At 51.4% G+C, this 20,542-nt stretch overlaps 1 protein-coding gene across 2 annotated transcripts in view; it reads right to left on the reverse strand.

The window, feature by feature from the left end:
* Positions 1-20,542, reverse strand: part of chrne (cholinergic receptor, nicotinic, epsilon) — a 54,632-nt gene that overhangs the window by 13,530 nt on the left and 20,560 nt on the right. For both annotated transcript variants that reach the window (XM_072493535.1, XM_072493537.1), the window contains exons 7-10: positions 18,876-19,076; positions 17,413-17,527; positions 4,162-4,276; positions 793-1,000 (exon numbers count right to left, since the gene is read on the reverse strand). In XM_072493535.1, coding sequence (XP_072349636.1) covers positions 793-1,000; positions 4,162-4,276; positions 17,413-17,527; positions 18,876-19,076 — 639 coding nt within the window. The remainder of the gene's footprint in view (positions 1-792; positions 1,001-4,161; positions 4,277-17,412; positions 17,528-18,875; positions 19,077-20,542) is intronic.

Raw genomic sequence — 20,542 nt, forward strand, 5'->3', positions numbered from 1 at the left:
ACATAGGAACCGGAGTAGGTCATTTATTTATAACTCCTCAAGCCTGTTCTGCTGCCCCTACTTTGCCATTCTCGTCCATCGTTCATGCGACGGATGGAGAAAAGTGGACGTTGCAGTACAAAGGTATCCATTATATGGCCAAGAGACCACTTATGGCAGCCTCTCCTTCACCCAGACCTCTGGGAAGGGTTGCTGCTCTTTGCAACTGCAGGCATGAGGCCCAGAACTGGGTTTGGACTCGATTCACTGTTCTATTCAAGAAAGCAAAGGGTTGTTATGCGATTCTGGGATAGCACTGCCAATAATCAATAGTTCAATAGAACCTAGATGGTCCGCATGTGACCCACCGCTGAACTGGACCCTGCCTAAGACTCTGGCCTTGAACAGGATGTCAGTAACAATAATCGAACATCAATGTCACTACATTTACTCGCAGACAGTTTTGTCAATGACTGTCTATTTTCAGAGAGACTGGAGGATGGGCTCAGCCCATCAAGCCTATTTTCTGCTATTCAGTAAGAACATGGCTGACCTGTCGAGGCCTTCGCTCCACCAGCCCAACGTGTTTACACAACTCCTAAAACCCTTACCTAATAAAAAACACAATCATTGTTTTGAGATATTCAGTTGGGCCCAAGAACCAACAGCGACTCAAGGGAGCGAGTTCCAGATTTTCGGTATGGCTCGCGTGAAGGAATGTTTCCAACATCACCCATCAGTATGGTGGAAGGGCCTCTGTAACATGCAGATCTGGGAATCTAAAATCTGAAGCCTCCCCGTCCAGCAACGTACCTGCAGTCGCCTTGTCCAGTCTCTTTAGCCCGTGCCTGCCCCGCTGTCTTTCAAACATCAGTTCGCTCCGCGATTTTTTGAGGATGTATTCTTCCGCTTTTAACATGATCCCGAAGGAACTCCTGCGCCTCGGTTGGGGCGTGTCCCAGGAATCCTCAGAAGCCTCCAAGTGCATGCCCAGATACTGAGGCAGGAGCTCCAGGAACACCTGCAAATAGAGCCTGCAAATCACTGAGGACCATACGCAGCCCGCCATTGGCTCAGACAGCGCTGCCGAAAGCCTTTGAAGGTTCCCAGCCAGCCCTTACCACCGATTTGTTCCCCCCTCAGCTTGACTCTCATTGAGGTGCTCTCCCAATATTCCAGGACTCGTGACCAAACACCTTGAACGCACCTAGGTGAGTGAATATTTTGTCAGACATATCCAATCCTGACCTCACCAGATTCCAAAACATGTAAGGCCGCAGGTTAGTGATCAGGAATGAGAACCTTGGCTATACCTCCCATTGCACCCCGCTCTCCGATCTAACGGACATGTGACTAAACATGGAACCATCCGGGTCTTTGGCCCACACCTGGGTCCTCTGGAGAACCCCAGTAAAATCATCACATGGCCTTATAGCCAACTGGAGATGCATGGTACACAAATCATTTATTTTGTTCTTTCATGGTCTGTGGGCGTTGCTGGCTAGGCCCAGCATTTATTGTCCATCCCTAATTGTAGTGATGAGCCGCCATTTTGAACTGCTGCATCCCACATGTGGTGTAGGTGCACCCACAGTGTTAGTTTGAGGAGTTGGACGGAGCGTTAGTCAAGTGGGCTGTGTTTTAGGTGTTGATCTTCTTGAGTGTTGTTTGATCTGGACTCAGCCAGGCAATTGGACTGTATTCTGTATTCGGTCATACCCCTGACTTGATCCTTGTAGATGGTGGACAGGCTTTGGCGATTCAGGAGTTGAGTTACTTTCCACAGAGTTCCCAGCCTCTGACCTGCTCTGGTAGCCACAGTATTTACATGTTGGCCCAGTTCAGTTTCCTGTCAATTATAACCCCCAAGATGTTGATAGTTTGAAGGAGATTGGAAGTGGGAGAATGCCGTTAAAAAGCAGATGGGATTCTGGGGCGTCATTCTCCGACCCCCCGCCGGGTCGGAGAATGGCCGTTGGCCGCCGTGAATCCTGCCCCCGCCCCCGCCTAAGTCTCCGCTCCCGGAGATTGGGCGGGGGCGGGAATCGGGCCGCGCCGGTTGGCGGGACCCCCCGCTGGATTCTCCGGCCCGAATGGGCCGAAGTCCCGCCCAGGAATTGCCTGTCCCGCCGACGTAAATCAAACCTGGTATTTACCAGCGGGACCAGGCGGCGTGGGCGGGCTCCGGGGTCCTGGGGGGGGCGCGGGGCGATCTGACCCCGGGGGGTGCCCCCACGGTGGCCTGGCCCGCGAACGGGGCCCACCGTGGGGGCACTCTTTCCCTTCCGCCTCCGCTACGGCCTCCACCATGGCGGAGGAGGAAGAGACTCTCCCCACTGCGCATGCGCGGGAAACTGACAGCGGCCGCTGACACTCCCGCGCATGCGCTGGGAAACTGACAGCGGCCGCTGACGCTCCCGCGCATGCGCCGCATTTCCGCGCCAGCTGGCGGGGAAACAAACGCCATTTCCGCCAGCTGGCGGGGCGGAAATCCCTCCGGCGTCGGCCTAGCCCCTCAATGTTGGGGCTAGGCCGCCAAAGATGCGGAGCCTTCCGCACCTTTGGGCCGGCGCGATGCCCGTCTGATTGGCGCCGGCTTTGGCGCCAGTCGGCGGACATCCCGCCGTTGGGGGAGAATTTCGCCCCTGGACTTTCTAAAACAGAGGCACAGGCCAATGGCGACATAGGATAGCAGAAATTGGCATTAAGTTGGCAGAGGGACTATGAAGGGCCATGGGTTGGGTGAAGGGGCATAAATTGGCATGAAGGGTATGAGGAGTCACGGGGATGGGGGCATAGGTTGGCATGGATGGGCCATGAGGGCAGGTGAGGGGTGAGGGCTGTTTTTTAAATTTTATTAATTTTTTCGTATCTTCAACAAAGTGCCGGAGCACCAAGGCGGGCTTATTACCCAGCCGGCCTCCGGACCTGCCACCTTCCAAACTCTTCCCAGGGTCGCCCGTCACGACTCCCATTTTCACCCACCCCTCCCCCCAGATCGAAAATCCAAACTTCCAGGATGACGGAGTCATGAATTGTCCCGGCTCTTGCCTCCTGACATGGGCCGTACAGTCCAAAAGCAAACCAGCTGCACTGAACCTTTACGAAGCATTGGTCAGGTTCCAGCTTCAATATTGTGTCAAAATTAGAGCACCATGTGGTCTGGGGGGGTCAATGCTTCAGAGAGGGGGGAAGAACAGATTTACTGGACTGGGAGCAGAGACTTCAGTAATGTGGAGAGACTGGAAAAGCTGGAATTGTCCTCCTTAGAGCAGGGAGGGAGGGAATTTAAGAGCGGTGTTCACAATGAGGGGAGGTTAAAAAAAGGCAAGTCAGCCGGTCACCTGAGGGCACAGATTTAAAATCATTGGCAAAATAAACAGATGGGAGCTGAGCAGATTGATTTTTACACAGCGCGGCGTTGTGAGGAAGACGTTACTCGAAAGGGAAGTGGAAGCAGATTCAACAGGAACTTTCAAAAGAGAGTGGAATAAATTGATGTAAGAAGCAAATTTGCAGGGGTTGCAGGACGAGTGGGCTAGCCCTTTGCAAAGATGGGCTGAATGACCTTAAAAGTCCCGACAGTGTAGAAGGAGGCCGTTCAGCCCATCAAGTCTGCACAGACCCTCTGAAAGAGCACCGTGCCGAACCCACTCCACCACCCTATCCCGTAACCCAACTTAACATACACATCTTGGGACACTAAGGGCAATTTATCATGGCCAATCCACCTAACCTGCACATCTTTGGACTGTGGGAGGAAACCGGAGCACCCGGAGGAAACCCACGCAGACCCGGGGAGAAAGTGCAAACTCCACACAGCTACCCGGGGCCGGAACTGAACCCGGCCCTCTGGCTCTGTGAGGCAGCAGTGCTAACCACTGTGCCGTCATGCCACCTTGTGTGCAATCAGCGCACCTGACTTCCCTTGCTGGTGATTTAGGTGCCTATGTCTTCAGTCAAACCGGTAGGAAAAAAGCTACATGGATGGAAACCAGAAAAATGTGGCAACTCTGTATGTGGGCAACGGTTAACAAAATGTCTGGTGGACCGCACTCAGAACCCAGATGGACCGCATGTGGGCCCCGGGGCGCAGGTTGTCCACTGCTGGTTTAGATAGCAAGATATTTCAAAACCCCCATTTATAATCCTGTGGGGAAAATGGTTACAAAAGCTCCTTACGTGTTTGATCTTCTCCGACATGCTGTGAGTGTTCGGCGTCCTCAGGGAAACGTTCAGGACGATGACACAGTTTGTTACAATTGACGTACAGACAATCATCACAAATATTAAATACCTGCAACAAAAAAGGCAAACTGGTGTGGGAGCTTGCTGTGCGCAAATTGGCTCCGCATTTCCCACATTACAACAGTGAGTGCGCTTCAGAAAGAACCGCAACGGCTGTGAACTGCTATGAGATGTCTGGCCACATTGAAAAGCGCCACATAATTGTAAGTCTTTCTATTTCAATGAAATCGATTCCGATGGTCAATCTCTGAGACACTTAACATAGAACATAGAACATTACAGCGCAGTACAGTTGTCAGCTATCTCTTCCTCTCTCCCCCAGAAGACAGAACCTGTCTGCAGGTCGGGGGCAGAGTGGGGGGAGTGCAGGTACTCGGCAGATAAGAGGAGGACATACATCTGTTGCTGGCTGTGGGTGACCTCGCGAACCACCCATAGAGTGAATTCCCAAAATAATTCCAGCATTTCCCACGATCCCGGAAACCAGACACAGAGAGGCTCTGTCAATTCGTGGTGCCAGTTGTGAGTCGGTGGGTAATGATCTCGCCACTGAGCCAGAAGGTTGTAGAATCTCCCGCACCATTACTGAGGAAGTGTTGCACTGTCTCTGGTGTTCTCTTTCAGCTGAGGCATCAGACAGAGTCACTGAACTTATAATTATATTAGGGTGTTGTATAGTGGTTAGCAACTGGACTAGAAAGCCACATAATATGAGTGGCATTTGGGAATTTTATTGCATTAAAATTTCAGTGGAGAAAGAGGACATTCAGTCCTTCTTCTCTATGCTGGTATTTATGCTCCATACTAGCTTCCTATTAACATAGAACATAGAACATTGCAGCGCAGTACAGGCCCTTCGGCCCTCGATGTTGCGCGGACCTGTGAAACCACTCTAAAGCCCATCTACACTATTCCCTTATCGTCTATCCAATGTCTATCCAATGACCATTTGAATGCCCTTAGTGTTGGCGAGTCCACTACTGTTGCAGGCAGGGCATTCCACGCCCTTACTACTCTCCGAGTAAAGAACCTACCTCTGACATCTGTCTTATATCTATCTCCCCTCAATTTAAAGCTATGTCCCCTTGCGCTAGACATCACCATCTGAGGAAAAAGGCTCTCACTGTCCACCCTAACCAATCCTCTGATCATCTTGTATGCCTCAATTAAGTCACCTCTTAACCTTGTTCTCGCTAACGAAAACAGCCTCAAGTCCCTCAGCCTTTCCTCATAAGATCTTCCCTCCATACCAGGCAACATCCTGGTAAATCTCCTGTGCACCCTTTCCAATGCTTCCACATCCTTCCTATAATGCGGCGACCAGAATTGCACGCTATACTCCAAATGCGGCCGCACCAGAGTTTTGTACAGCTGGAACATGACCTCATGGCTCCGAAACTCAATCCCTCTACCAATAAAAGCTAACACACCGTGCGCCTTCTTAACAACCCTCTCAACCTGGGTGGCAACTTTCAGGGATCTATGTACATGGACACCGAGATCTCTCTGCTCATCCACACTGCCAAGAATCTTACCATTAGCCCAGTACTCTGTCTTCCTGTTATTCCTTCCAAAATGAATCACCTCACACTTTTCTGCATTAAACTCCATTTGCCACCTCTCAGCCCAGCGCTGCAGCTTATCTATGTCCCTCTGTAACTTGTAACATCCTTCTGCACTGTCCACAACTCCACCGACTTTAGTGTCATCTGCAAATTTACTCACCCATCCTTCTGCGCCCTCCTCAAGGTCATTTATAAAAATGACAAACAGCAGTGGCCCCAAAACAGATCCTTGTGGTACACCACTCGTAACTGGACTCCAGTCTGAACATTTCCCATCAACCACCACCCTTTGTCTTCTTCCAGCTAACCAATTTCTGATCCAAACTGCTAAATCACCCTGAATCCCATGCCTCCCTATTTTATGCAGTAGCCTACTGTGGGGAACCTTATCAAACGCTTTACTGAAATCCATTACACCACATCAACTGCTTTACCCTCATCCGCCTGTTTGGTCACCTTCTCAAAGAACTCAATAAGGTTTGTGAGCCACGACCTACCCTTCACAAAACCGTGTTGACTATCTCTAATCAAATTATTCCTTCCCAGATGATTATACATCCTATCTCTTATAAACCTTTCCAAGATTTTGCCCACAACAGAAGTAAGGCTCACTGGTCTATAGTCACCGGGGTTGTCTCTACTCCCCTTCTTGAACAAGGGGACAACATTTGCTATCCCCAGTCTTCTGGCACTATTCCTGTAGACAAAGATGACTTAAAGATCAAAGCCAAAGGCTCAGCAATCTCCTCCCTAGCTTCCCAGAGAATCCTAGGATAAATCCCATCCGGCCCAGGGGGCTTATCTATTTTCACACTTTCCAGAATTGCTAACACCTCCTCCTTATGAACCTCAAGCCCTTCTAGTCTAGTAGCCTGAATCTCAGTATTCTCCTCGACAACATTGTCTTTTTCCTGTGTGAATACTGATGAAAAATATTCATTTAGCACCTCTCCTATCTCCTCGGACTCCACGCACAACTTCCCACTACTGTCCTTGACTGGCCCTACTCTTACCCTAGTCATTCTTTTATTCCTGACATATCGATAGAAAGCTTTAGGGTTATCCTTGATCCTACCTGCCAAAGACCTCTCATGTCCCCTCCTGGCTCTTCTTAGCTCTCTCTTTAGGTCCTTCCTAGCTAACTTGTAACTCTAGAGCGCCCTACCTGAACATTCATGTCTCATCTTTACATAAGCCTCCTTCTTCCTCTTATCATAGAATTTACAGTGCAGAAGGAGGCCATTCGGCCCATCGAGTCTGCACTGGCTCTTGGAAGAGCGCCCTACCCAAGGTCAACACCTCCACCCTATCCCCATAACCCAGTAACCCGACCCAACACTAAGGGCAATTTTGGACACTAAGGGCAATTTATCATGGTCAATCCACCTAACCTGCACATCTTTGGACTGTGGGAGGAAACCGGAGTACCCGGAGGAAACCCATGCGCACACGGGGAGGATGTGCAGACTCCACACAGACAAGTGTTTGACAAGTGTTTCGACTGCTTTAGTAAACCATGGTTCCCTTGCTCAACCATTTCCTCCCTGCCTGACAGGTACATACTTATCAAGGACACGCAGTAGCTGTTCCTTGAACAAGCTCCACATTTCCATTGTGCCCATCCCCTGCAGTTTTCCTCTCCATCCGATGCATCCTAAGTCTTGCCTCATCACATCATAATTGCCTTTCCCCCAGATACAACTCTTGCCCTGCGGTATATACCAATCCCTTTCCATCACTAAAGTAAACGTACTCGGATTGTGGTCACTATCACCAAAGTGCTCACCTACCTCCAAATCTAACACCTGTCCTGGTTCATTACCCAGTACCAAATCCAATATGGCCTCGCCTCTCGTTGGCCTATCTACATACTGTGTCAGGAAACCCTCCTGCACACATTGGACAAAAACGGACCCATCTAAAGTACTAGAACTATAGCGTTTCCAGTCAATATTTGGAATGTTAAAGTCCCCCATAACAACTACCCTGTTGCTTTCGCTCCTCTCCAGAATCATCTTTGCAATCCTTTCCTCTACATCTCTGGAACTTTTCGGAGGCCTATAGAAAACCCCTAACAGGGTGACCTCTCCTTTCCTGTTTCTAACCTCAGCCCTCAGACGAGTCCTCATCAAACGTCCTTTCTGCCACCGTAATACTGTCCTTGACTAACAATTCCACCCCTCCCCCTCTTTTACCACCTTCCCTGAGCTTACTGAAATATCTAAACCCCGGCACCTGCAACAACCATTCCTGTCCCTGCTCTATCCATGTCTCCGAAATGGCCACAACATCGAAGTCCCAGGTACCAACCCATGCCGCAAGTTCACTCACCTTATTCCGGATGCTCCTGGCATTGAAAAAGACACACTTTAAACAACCTTCCTGCCTGCCGGTACACTCCTGCAACTTTGAAAACTTACTCATGACCTCACTACTCTCAACCTCCTGTGTACTGGAGCTACAATTCAGGTTCCCAAGCCCCTGCTGAACTAGTTTAAACCCTCCCGAAGAGCATTAGCAAATTTACCCCCCAGGATATTGGTACCCCTCTGGTCCAGGTGTAGACCATCCCGTTTGTAGAGGTCCCACCGACCCCAGAATGAGCCCCAATTATCCAGAAATCTGCAACCCTCCCTCCTGCACCATCCCTGTAGCCACGTGTTCAACTCCTCTCCCTCCCTATTCCTCGTCTCGCTATCACGTGGCATGGGTAACAACCCAGAGATAATAACTCTGTTTGTCCTCGATCTAAATTTCCACCCTAGCTCCCTGAATTCCTACCTTACATCCCTATCCCTTTTCCTACCTATGTCGTTGGTACTTATGTGGACCACGACTTGGGGCTGCTCCCCCTCCCCCTTAAGGATCTCGAAAACACGATCCGAGACATCAGGCACCCTATCACCTGGGAGGCAATACACCGTGAGTCTCTCTCATTCCCACAGAATCTCGTATCTATCCCCCTAACTATGGAGTCTCCAATGACTAATGCTCTACTCCTCTCCCCCTTCCCTTCTGAGCAACAGGGACAGACTCTGTGCCAGAGACCTGCACCCCATGGCTTACCCCTGGTAAGTCGTCCCCCCCCCCCCCCCCAACAGTATCCAAAGCGGTATACATGTTACTAAGGGGAACGACCACAGGGGATCCCTGTACTGACTGCTTCCTCCCAGCCCCTCTCACCATCACCCATCTATCTTTATTCTTCAGAGTAACTACATCCCTGAAGCTTCTATCTATGACCACCTCTGCCTCCCGAATGATCCAAAGTTCATCCAGCTCCAGCTCCAGTTCCCTAACGTGGTTTCTGAGGAGCTGGAGATGGGTGCACTTACCACAGATGAAATCAGCAGGGACACTGATGGCGTCCCTCACCTCAAACATTTTGCAGGAGGAACATTGCACTACCTTCCCTGCCATCCCCTCTGGATAAAAAAGAAAAAGAAAGAAAGAGCTTACCTGTTATTCACTCCCCTTCTCAGCAAGCACTCACTCAGCAACCTCTGCACGATAACACCTGAGGGAAAATTAAAGAAAAACTACTTACCAGTCACCAGCCAATCCCTTACCTGCAGGCTGTGACAACGCGGTTCAACTTCTTTCTACATCTACTTGCCCTCGAGCCTTCCTCTTGATCTTTATAGCAGTTGCTTTTTTTGATTAGAGGAGGGGTTAGGGAGGGAAACACTGAAGAAGTGTTTCGGGTTTAAGTACGAAGTATTACAACACCAGGTTAAAGTCCAACAGGTTTGTTTCGATGTCACTAGCTTTCGGAGCGCTGCTCCTGCCTCAGGTGAATGAAGAGGTCTGTTCCAGAAACACATATATAGACAAATTCAAAGATGCCAAACAATGCTAGGAATGCGAGCATTAGCAGGTGATTAAATCTTTACAGATCCAGAGATGGGGTAACCCCAGGTTAAAGAGGTGTGAATTGTCTCAAGCCAGGACAGTTGGTAGGATTTCGCAGGCCAGATGGTGGGGGATGAATGTAATGTGACATGAATCCCAGGTCCCGGTTGAGGCCGCACTCATGTGTGCGGAACTTGGCTATAAGTTTCTGCTCGGCGATTCTGCGTTGTCGCGGGTCCTGAAGGCCGCTATGGAGAACGCTTACCCGGAGATCAGAGGCTGAATGCCCTTGACTGCTGAAGTGTTCCCCGACTGGAAGGGAACATTCCTGCCTGGTGATTGTTGCGCGATGTCCGTTCATTCGTTGTCGCAGCGTCTGCATGGTCTCGCCAATGTACCACGCTTCGGGACATCCTTTCCTGCAGCGTATGAGGTAGACAACGTTGGCCGAGTCGCACGAGTATGTACCGCGTACCTGGTGGGTGGTGTTCTCACGTGTAATAGTGGTATCCATGTCGATGATCTGGCACGTCTTGCAGAGATTGCCATGGCAGGGTTGTGTGGTGTCGTGGTCACTGTTCTGAAGACTGGGTAGTTTGCTGCACACAATGGTTCGTTTGAGGTTGCGCGGTTGTTTGAAGGCAAGTAGTGGGGGTGTGGGGATGGGGGGGGGGGGGGGCGGGTGGGGGACCCGCGACAACGCAGAATCGCCGAGCAGAAACTTATAGCCAAGTTCCGCACACATGAGTGCGGCCTCAACCGGGACCTGGGATTCATGTCACATTACATTCATCCCCCACCATCTGGCCTGCGAAATCCTACCAACTGTCCTGGCTTGATACAATTCACACCACTTTAACCTGGGGTTACCCCATCTCTGGATCTGTAAAGATTTAATCACCTGCTAATGCTCACATTCCTAGCATTGTTTGGCATCTTTGAATTTGTCTATATATGTGTTTCTGGAACAGACCTCTTCATTCACCTGAGGAAGGAGCAGCGCTCCGAAAGCTAGTGACATCGAAACAAACCTGTTGGACTTTAACCTGGTGTTGTAAGACTTCGTACTGTGCTCACCCCAGTCCAACGCCGGCATCTCCACATCGGGTTTAAGTGTCACTTGACAACAGCTCCTCCACAAACCACCTTCGCTCTACTGCCCACTGCTGGATGCTTGTCTTCACTTGAACAGCTAGGGTCTTTTGCACAGGTACACATTCAAGTTAGGGTGACCATAACGGACATATGCAAATTTCCCCCGCAACAGCCAATCAACAGCTCTGCTCTACTGCCCTCTGCTGGATGCTTGGCTTCACTTGAACAACTAAGGTCTATTGCACAGGTACACCTTCAAGTTTGGGTGACCACGACGGATGTATGCAAATTTCCCCCGCAACAGCCAATCAGCAGCTCTGCTCTACTGCCCTCTGCCATCCACTATGGACAAGCTCTCCGTATACACAGGATCTGCTCAGACGCGGAGGAGCATAACAGACATCTACAGACGTTGAAAGATGCCCTCGTACGAACGGGATATGGCGCTCGACTCATCGATCGACAGTTCCAACACGCCACAGCAAAAAACTGCACTGACCTCCTCAGAAGACAAACATGGGACACAACCGACAGAATACCCTTTGTCATCCAGTACTTTCCCGGAGCGGAGAAACTACGACATCTTCTTCACAGCCTTCAACACGTCATCGATGAAGATGAACATCTTGCCAAGGTCATCCCCACATCCCCACTACTTGCCTTCAAACAATCGCACAACCTCAAACGAACCATTGTTTGCAGCAAACTACCCAGCCTTCAGAACAGTGACCACGACACCACACAACCCTGCCATGGCAATCTCTGCAAGACGTGCCAGATCATCGACATGGATACCACCATTACACATGAGAACACCACCCACCAGGCACGCGGTACATACTCGTGCGACTCGGCCAACGTTGTCTACCTCATACGCTGCAGGAAAGGATGTCCTTAAGCGTAGTACATTGGCGAGACCATGCAGACACTGCGACAACGAATGAACGGACATCACGCGACAATCACCAGACAGGAATGTTCCCTTCCAGTCGGGGAACACTTCAGCAGTCAAGGGCATTCAGCCTCTGACCTCCGGGTAAGCGTTCTCCAAGGCGGCCTTCAGAACGCACGACAACGCAGAATCGCCGAGCAGAAACTTATAGCCAAGTTCCGCACACATGAGTGCGGCCTCAACCGGGACCTGGGATTCATGTCGCATTACATTCATCCACCATCTGGCCTGCAAAATCCTACCAACAGTCCTGGCTTGACACAATTCATACCTCTTTAACCTGGGATTACCCCATCTCTGGATCTGTAAAGAAAATCACCTGCTAATGCTCGCATTCCAAGCATTGTCTGGCATCTTTGAATTTGTCTACATATATGTTTCTGGAACGTACCTCTTCATTCACCTGAGGAAGGAGCAGCGCTCCGAAAGCTAGTGTTTAAAACAAACCTGTTGGACTTTAACCTGGTGTTGTAAGACTTCTTACTGAGCTTCCTCTTAGTCCTCTCCTCTCACCCAATCAGCATATCCATCTATTTCTCTCTCTCTGCCATGTGTTTATCCAGCTTCCCCCTTCAATGTCTCAATACTATTCACCACGGCCACTCCCTGTGGGAGATGTGATACGGTACAAATTAAGTAATGGCATGATGGGAAAACTGGTCATTGGGAAGACTGGTCAAAAGATTTGATACAATACCAGAAAGACTGAAACTACTCGTTCCAGCTCCCCAGGCCCAGGTAAAGAATGCAGCACTAACCATTTTCAGACTAGTATGCCCGTAGGCCAACTCTGCATAACTTGAAGTCTAAAAAGATCAGTGAAGGTTGAGCCATTCCAAAACCCCGGACCTCGGCAACTCCTGATAAAACTAACTCGTCATAACCCAGGGCCGTAGGAATTTAAAACAAAGATAAATTCAGGAAGAAACAAGTCTATTCTGACCTTTCAGTGTTCCCTCCGAGGACTAAATAATGGTATGAGTGATATGACCAAACATGGTCTGGTCTATGCTTCCGTTTGTATTTCCGATCAAACTCCTGACCATACTGTTGTCACATAATCTTGATAAAGATAATGTATAAATATTGAGCTAATTCTCCGCGAAAGCGCAGAACTTGTGAAAGACTGAGCAGTTTTGTTGACTTCCCTCTTACTTCAAGTTTCAGCCATTACTGCATGCAGTTGTTTTCGACAATAACGCTTGTTATTCTGTCTTAACGAGTGTGTGGAATTTTTCAACCACAGAAGCGAAAATATTGGGCGTCATTCTCCGCCGGCGGGAGTCTCCGTTTTGCCGGCGCCCGGGGGTTTCACGACGGCATGGGGCTGCCCCACAATGGGAACCCCCATTGACCGGCCGGTGTTACGGAGACTCCCGCCGGCCGGTCGGGGCAGAAATGTGGCGGGGCGGGTAGGAGAATTTCGCCCATTGACTTTGACAGAGCGAGTTCCACATTCTCCCCACTCCCTGTGGGAGCGAATCCCACCTTCTCCCCGTGGGAGCGAGTCCCAAATTCTCCCCACTCCCCGTGGGAGCGAGTCCCAAATTCTCCCCACTCCCCGTGGGAGCGAGTCCCAAATTCTCCCCACTCCCCGTGGTAGCGAGTCCCACATTCTCCCCACTCCCCGTGGGAGCGAGTCCCACATTCTCCCCACTCCCCGTGGGAGCGAGTCCCAAATTCTCCCACTCCCCGTGGGAGCGAGTCCCACATTCTCCCCACTCCCCGTGGGAGCGAGTCCCAAATTCTCCCACTCCCCGTGGGCGCGAGTCCCACATTTTCCCCACTCCCTGTGGAAACGAGTCCCACGGGCGAGATTCTCCAAACCCCGCCGGGTCGGAGAATCGCCGGGGGCTGGCGTGAATCCTGCCCCTGCCGGTTGCCGAATTCTCCGGCACCGGATATTCGGCGGGGGTGGAAATCGCCCGCGATGGGCCGAAGTCCCGCTGCTGGAATGCCTGTCCCGCCTGCGAGAATCAAACCACCTCTCTTACCGGCGGGACAAGGTGGTGCGGGCGGGCTCCGGGGTCCTAGGGGGGGCGCTGGGCGATCTGGCCCCGGGGGGTGCCCCCACGGTGGCCTGGCCCGCGATCGGGGCCCACCGATCCGCGAGCAGGCCTGTGCCGCGGGGGCACTCTTTTCCGGTAGGCGGACATCGCGCCGATTGCGGAGAATCCCGCCCCACATTCTCCCCACTCCCATGGGAGCGAGTTCCACATTCTCCCCACTCCCTATGGGAGTGAGTTCCACGGGCGGGATTCTCCGCAATCGGCGCGATGTCCGCCGACCGGCACCAAAAACGGCGCGAATCAGTCGGGCATCGCGCCGCCCCAAAGGTGCGGAATTCTCCGCATCTTGAGGGGCCGAGCCCTCACTTTGAGCGGCTAGGCCCGCGCCGGACTGATTTCCGCCCCGCCAGCTGGACGGGAAAGGTCTTTGGTGCCCCGGCAGCTGGCGTGGAAATGACTTTGCCGTGTGGCGCATGCGCGGGAGCGTCAGCGGCCGCTCACGGCATCCCCGCGCATGCGCAGTGGAGGGGGTCTCTTCCGCCTCCACCATAGTGGAGACCATGGCGAAGGCGGAAGTAAAAGAGTGCCCCCAAGGCACAGGCCCGCCCGCGGATCGGTGGGCCCCGATCCGCGGCCCGGGACACCGGAGCCCGCCCGCGCTGCCTTGTCCCGCCAGTAAGAGAGGTGTTTTGATCCACGCCGGCGGGACAGGCATTCCAGCAGCGGGACTTCGGCCCATCCAGGCCGGAGAATCGCCGGGGGGGGCCGCCAACCGGCGCAGCGCGATTCCCGCCCCCGCCGAATATCTGGTGCCGGAGAATTCGGCAACCGGCGGGTCGGGATTCACGCCAGCCCCCGGCGATTCTCCGACCCGGCGGGGGGTCGGTGAATCCCGCCCCACATTCTCCCCACTCCTGGTGGGAGCGAATCCCACATTCTCCCCGCTCCCCGTGGGAGCGAATCCCACATTCTCCCCACTCCTGGTGGGAGCGAGTCCCACATTCTCCCCACTCCCCGTGGGAGCGAGTCCCACATTCTCCCCACTCCTGGTGGGAGCGAGTCCCACATTCTCCCCACTCCCCGTGGGAGCGTATCCCACATTCTCCCCACTCCTGGTGGGAGCGAGTCCCACATTCTCCCCACTGCCTGTGGGAGCGAGTCCCACATTCTCCCTACTCCCCGTGGGAGCGATTCCCACATTCTCCCCACTCCCCGTGGGAGCGAATCCCACATTCTCCCCACTCCCCGTGGGAGCGAGTCCCACATTCTCCCCACTCCCCGTGGGAGCGAATCACACATTCTCCCCACTCCCCGTGGGAGCGAGTCCCACATTCTCCCCACTCCCCGTGGGAGCGAGTCCCACATTCCCCCCACTCCCCGTGGGAGCGAGTCCCACATTCTCCCCACTCCCTGTGGGAGCGAGTCCCACATTCTCCCCATTCCCCGTGGGAGCGAGTCCCACATTCTCCCTACTCCTGGTGGGAGCGAGTCCCACATTCTCCCCACTCCCCGTGGGAGCGAGTCCCACATTCTCCCTACTCCTGGTGGGAGCGAGTCCCACATTCTCCCCACTCCCCGTGGGAGCGAGTCCCACATTCTCCCTACTCCTGGTGGGAGCGAGTCCCACATTCTCCCCACTCCCCGTGGGAGCGAATCCCACAGTCTCCCCACTCCCCGTGGGAGCGAATCCCACATTCTCCCCACTCCCCGTGGGAGCGAATCCCACATTCTCCCCACTCCCCGTGGGAGCGAATCCCACAGTCTCCCCACACCCTATGGCAGCGAGTCCCACATTCTCCCCACTCCCTGTGGGAGTGAGTCCCAACTCCCTGAGTAAGGAAGCTTGATGTTGGTGAAAGGCTGAATATTGACCAGGACACTGGGAAGTTCTCCTCTGATCATCTTTGACACAATGCCCAGCAGCTCTTCCATCTACCAGAGAGGGCAGACGAGACGCTGGACAGCATACCCTCCAGCCCAACTCCCTCAGTACCGCACACAGAAGTGTCCTCCTGAGTTTTGAGCTTAAGTCCCTGGTGTGGCGCAAGAACCCACAACCTCCTGATTCACTGAGACGGTGCTACTATTACAATTAACCCGGGTTCCCCGAGCTAGAACAGAAAATACTCAATACCAGGATGTTGAAGATTTAGAAGTTAGCTAAATTCTTGACTGGCAAGTGAGGCAAAGGATATAGGAATCTAGGGATATAGGGGACAAACAGGAAAGTAGAGGCCACAATCAGATCAGCCTCAAATGGAAGAACAGGTTCGAGGGGCCGAATGGACTACTGCTCCTAATTCATAGGTTCAAATGAATCTCAACCTCCTTCATCACTTCAGCTCTCTGCAATCTCCATCAATTCTGGAGAGTGGTAGAGGTCTACAGCGCAGAAAAGGCCCGTTAGCCCATCGCCTCTGCACCGGTCTAAAACAACCACCTAAGTAGTCTAATCCCATTTTCCTGCACTTGGCCCATAGTCTTCTCTGCTTTGGCATCTTTGTGCATTCTTGATTTTTATTGTTCATTACTGGTGGCCGTAACTCCAGCTGCCTGGGGCTCTGGAATTCTCTCTCTAAACGTCTCTGACTTTCTCTCCCCCTTCATCATATTCTTAGATTTGGGCCGTGTGCCCTAATTCCTCCTTAACTGCCAAAATCTGAAGTGCCTCGGGATGTTTTACCACATTAGAGTTGCTATAGAAATGCAAGTTTTACTAAACTGGAATTCCGTCACCCAAAAGGCTATGGATTTTGGGGGGAATGAGTGGGACTTTCAAAAATTGGTTTTCCTCCTGCCGAAGTCAATGGCCATTTTCACTGCTCGCCAACCGTCGCCACCGGCAGGACCGGAAGATCGCACCAGCTGGAAGGGCTGGAAAACCCCAGCCTTTTGCTCTATGGCCAAAAGAACTTTGGAGGAGGAAGTGGTGGTGGGCAGGAGTGCTGATCAGGGGCGTCATTCTCCGACCCCCCGCCGGGTTGGAGAATCGCCGGGGGCTGCCGTGTATCCCGCCCCCGCCGGTTGCCGAAGTCTCCGGTACCAGATATTCGGCGGGGGCGGGAATCGGGCCGCGCCGGTTGGCGGGCCCCCCCCCCGCTGGATTCTCCGGCCCGAATGGCCCGAAGTCCCGCCGATAAATTGTCTGTACCGCCGGTGTGGATTAAACCACCTTTTGAACGGCGGGACAAGGCGGCGCGGGCGGGCTCCGGGGTCCTGGGGGGGGCACGGGGCGATCTGGCCCCGGGGGGTGCCCCCACGGTGGCCTGGCCCGCGATCGGGGCCCACCGATCCGCGGGCGGGCCTGTGCCATGAGGGCACTCTTTCCCTTCCGCCTCCGCCACAGTCTCCACCATGGCAGAGGCGGAAGAGACTCCCTCCACTGCGCATGCGCGGGAATGCCGTCAGCGATCGCTGACGCTCCCGCGCATGCGCCGCCCGGAGATGTAATTTCCACGTCAGTTGGCGGGGCAACAAAGGCCGTTTCCGCCAGCTGGCGGGGCGGAAATTCCTCCGGCGTCGGCCTAAGCCCTCAATGTTGGGGCTCAGCCCCAAAGATGCGGAGCATTCCGCACCTTTGGGGCTGCGCGATGCCCGTCTGATTGGTGCCGTTTTGGGCGCCAGTTGGCGGACATCGCGCCGTTTTGGGAGAATTTCGCCCCTGGAGTCCGATCCGAACAACTCACTGACTGAGTAAGACCTTACCACTTACTTTCCAATGAGCGGAACATTCAAAGATGTTTCTGGAACCTTCTGCGCAATTAGAAACAGAAAGATGGTCTGGGCCAACAGGACGGATATGGAAAGCGTACATTTTTGACATCCAGCTGCAAATGAAAAAGATTAAGAGAAAATTGAATACTTTTTAATTATTATTTTTGAACCAGAATTTCATGCATGTGCCCATTTTCTGCCTCCGTGGACCTTCATCATCCTTTTCTTCAGCCAATTCACTAATATTCTTAATTGTTGACACAGCATCTGCTTCTCCCACAGTGAATTCTACATCCTTGCAAAAACCTGTGTTAAATTGTTCCCCCTGCTCTCCACCGCTAATCGTTTACATTCAAATGTATTTCTGTGTCCCGTTGTTCAATCAGGGCTTTCAGTAGGGAAGGGAGGATGCATTGTTTAAGATAAGGATCTTCGAAGTGCATGGGCATAACAACTTTCCTAAATGGTTCATCCCACAACGGGCCCACTCACACCCGTTATCATTCCTTCCTCAAGATTATCGAGGCATCATCTTGAAATCAGGACTGGCCACTTTACTTTCAGGAGCTCCATTGGCTCCCGCGCCAGAGCTCTGAGGGCCCAGTGAATGGACAGTGGGTTGCACGTCCTTCCACTAGAGGGAAACCTTTGCCAGCTTGGATGGAGGGAGGAGCATTAATTGGGTTTATTCCACATTGGGCTCATGTATCTCTCCCTGGACAGGTCTAGAACTGCCGTTGGACGAGGAACAAAGACGAATGTGCAGAAAGGGGTGGAAGTTTGGACCCCCCCCCCCCCACACACACACACACCCACACACACACACCACAAAAAGATTGCAGGTGCTGGTGGGCAATTGGAAATGGCATGACTGGGATGGACAACGTATTGAGGGGTAAGGATTGTAATGCAGAAAAGCTGAGTTGGATAAATCTGAGATAAAGATCAACCATTAAGTGGCAGAATAGGTTAGAGGGGTTGAATGGCCTGTTCCTTAAATGTTCAACATCATTGGACGAGAGTGGATGATTTCAGATGGGCCTGAATCATTGCTGTGTCTGTAATGATATTAATTCAGGCTCTCAATGGCACCCAATTGTTCCTGATGATACAACAACATGAGTTGACTTTTAAAGAATAGTTTCTGAGGCAAAAAGATTTCTTCTCCTCACTCGATCTTCCCAGTTTTTTCTCCAATTCCAAAGGCATCGTTCCAACGATGGAACAAGCAGCATTCAGAAAACCAACCACTACTGTGCGGGAAGGGGGGGAGGGTGGACTGGGAGCGAATTTGGCTATTCCACCTTGGATGGAATCACAGTTGGATCTGGACGGTGGGATCTTCTCCAAAGCCCACACACAGCCAGGGGGGATGAGCGGATGTGAGGCAGGTTTGAGCCCCAGCCTCACATTTCCTGACCAACAATCTTGGACAGCCGTGTAAACTCTTTGCCTCCTTACCTTGTGCTGGTAGGAAATAGACCAGGACGACCAGTGACGAGATGAGGACACAGGGAATAATGATGTTAATGACATAGAACAATGGTTTCCTCTGGATGATCAGGAAGAAGATGATCTCCTGATACTCAATGTCATCCACCGTGAACTGGCTGTTAATGTTCTTCTTTGCTGGTTTGTGTTTAATTGTCCATTCACCATTTTCTGTTAAAACATAGCGGATATCTGGGAGTGAGTTATATACTGGATAGCGGATATCTGGGAGTGGGTTATATACTGGATAACGGATATCTGGGAGTGAGTTATATACTGGATAGCGGATATCTGGGAGTGGGTTATATACAGGATAACGGATATCTGGGAGTGGGTTATATACAGGATAACGGATATCTGGGAGTGGGTTATATACAGGATAACGGATATCTGGGAGTGGGTTATATACTGGATAACGGATATCTGGGAGTGAGTTATATACTGGATAGCGGATATCTGGGAGTGGGTTATATACAGGATAACGGATATCTGGGAGTGGGTTATATACTGGATAACGGATATCTGGGAGTGAGTTATATACTGGATAACAGATATCTGGGAGTGAGTTATACACTGGATAGCCGATATCTGGGAGTGAGTTATATACTGGATAACGGATATCTGGGAGTGAGTTATATACAGGATAACGGATATCTGGGAGTGAGTTATATACTGGATAACGGATATCTGGGAGTGAGCTATATCCTGGATAACAGATATCTGGGAGTGAGTTATACACTGGATAACGGATATCTGGGAGTGAGTTATATACAGGATAACGGATATCTGGGAGTGAGTTATATACTGGAGAACAGATATCTGGGAGTGAGTTATACACTGGATAACGGATATCTGGGAGTGAGTTATATACTGGATAGCGGATATCTGGGAGTGAGTTATATACTGGATAACGGATATCTGGGAGTGGGTTATACACTGGATAGCGGATATCTGGAAGTGAGTTATATACTGGATAACGGATATCTGGAAGTGAGTTATATACTGGATAACGGATATCTGGAAGTGAGTTATATACTGGATAACGGATATCTGGAAGTGAGTTATATACTGGATAACGGATATCTGGAAGTGAGTTATATACTGGATAACGGATATCTGGGAGTGGGTTATATACTGGATAACGGATATCTGGGAGTGAGTTATATACTGGATAACAGATATCTGGGAGTGAGTTATACACTGGATAGCCGATATCTGGGAGTGAGTTATATACTGGATAACGGATATCTGGGAGTGAGTTATATACTGGATAACGGATATCTGGGAGTGAGTTATATACTGGATAACAGATATCTGGGAGTGAGTTATATACTGGATAACGGATATCTGGGAGTGAGTTATATACTGGATAACGGATATCTGGGAGTGGATTATATACTGGATAAAGGATATCTGGGAGTGAGTTATATACTGGATAGCGGCTATCTAGGAGTGAGTTATATACTGGATAACGGATATCTGGGAGTGAGTTATATACTGGATAACGGATATCTGGGAGGGAGTTATATACTGGATAACGGATATCTGGGAGTGAGTTATATACTGGATAACAGATATCTGGGAGTGAGTTATATACTGGATAACAGATATCTGGGAGTGAGTTATATACTGGATAA

Source organism: Scyliorhinus torazame, chromosome 31 (assembly GCF_047496885.1).
Source record: "Scyliorhinus torazame isolate Kashiwa2021f chromosome 31, sScyTor2.1, whole genome shotgun sequence".
Taxonomy (NCBI): Eukaryota; Metazoa; Chordata; class Chondrichthyes; order Carcharhiniformes; family Scyliorhinidae; genus Scyliorhinus; species Scyliorhinus torazame.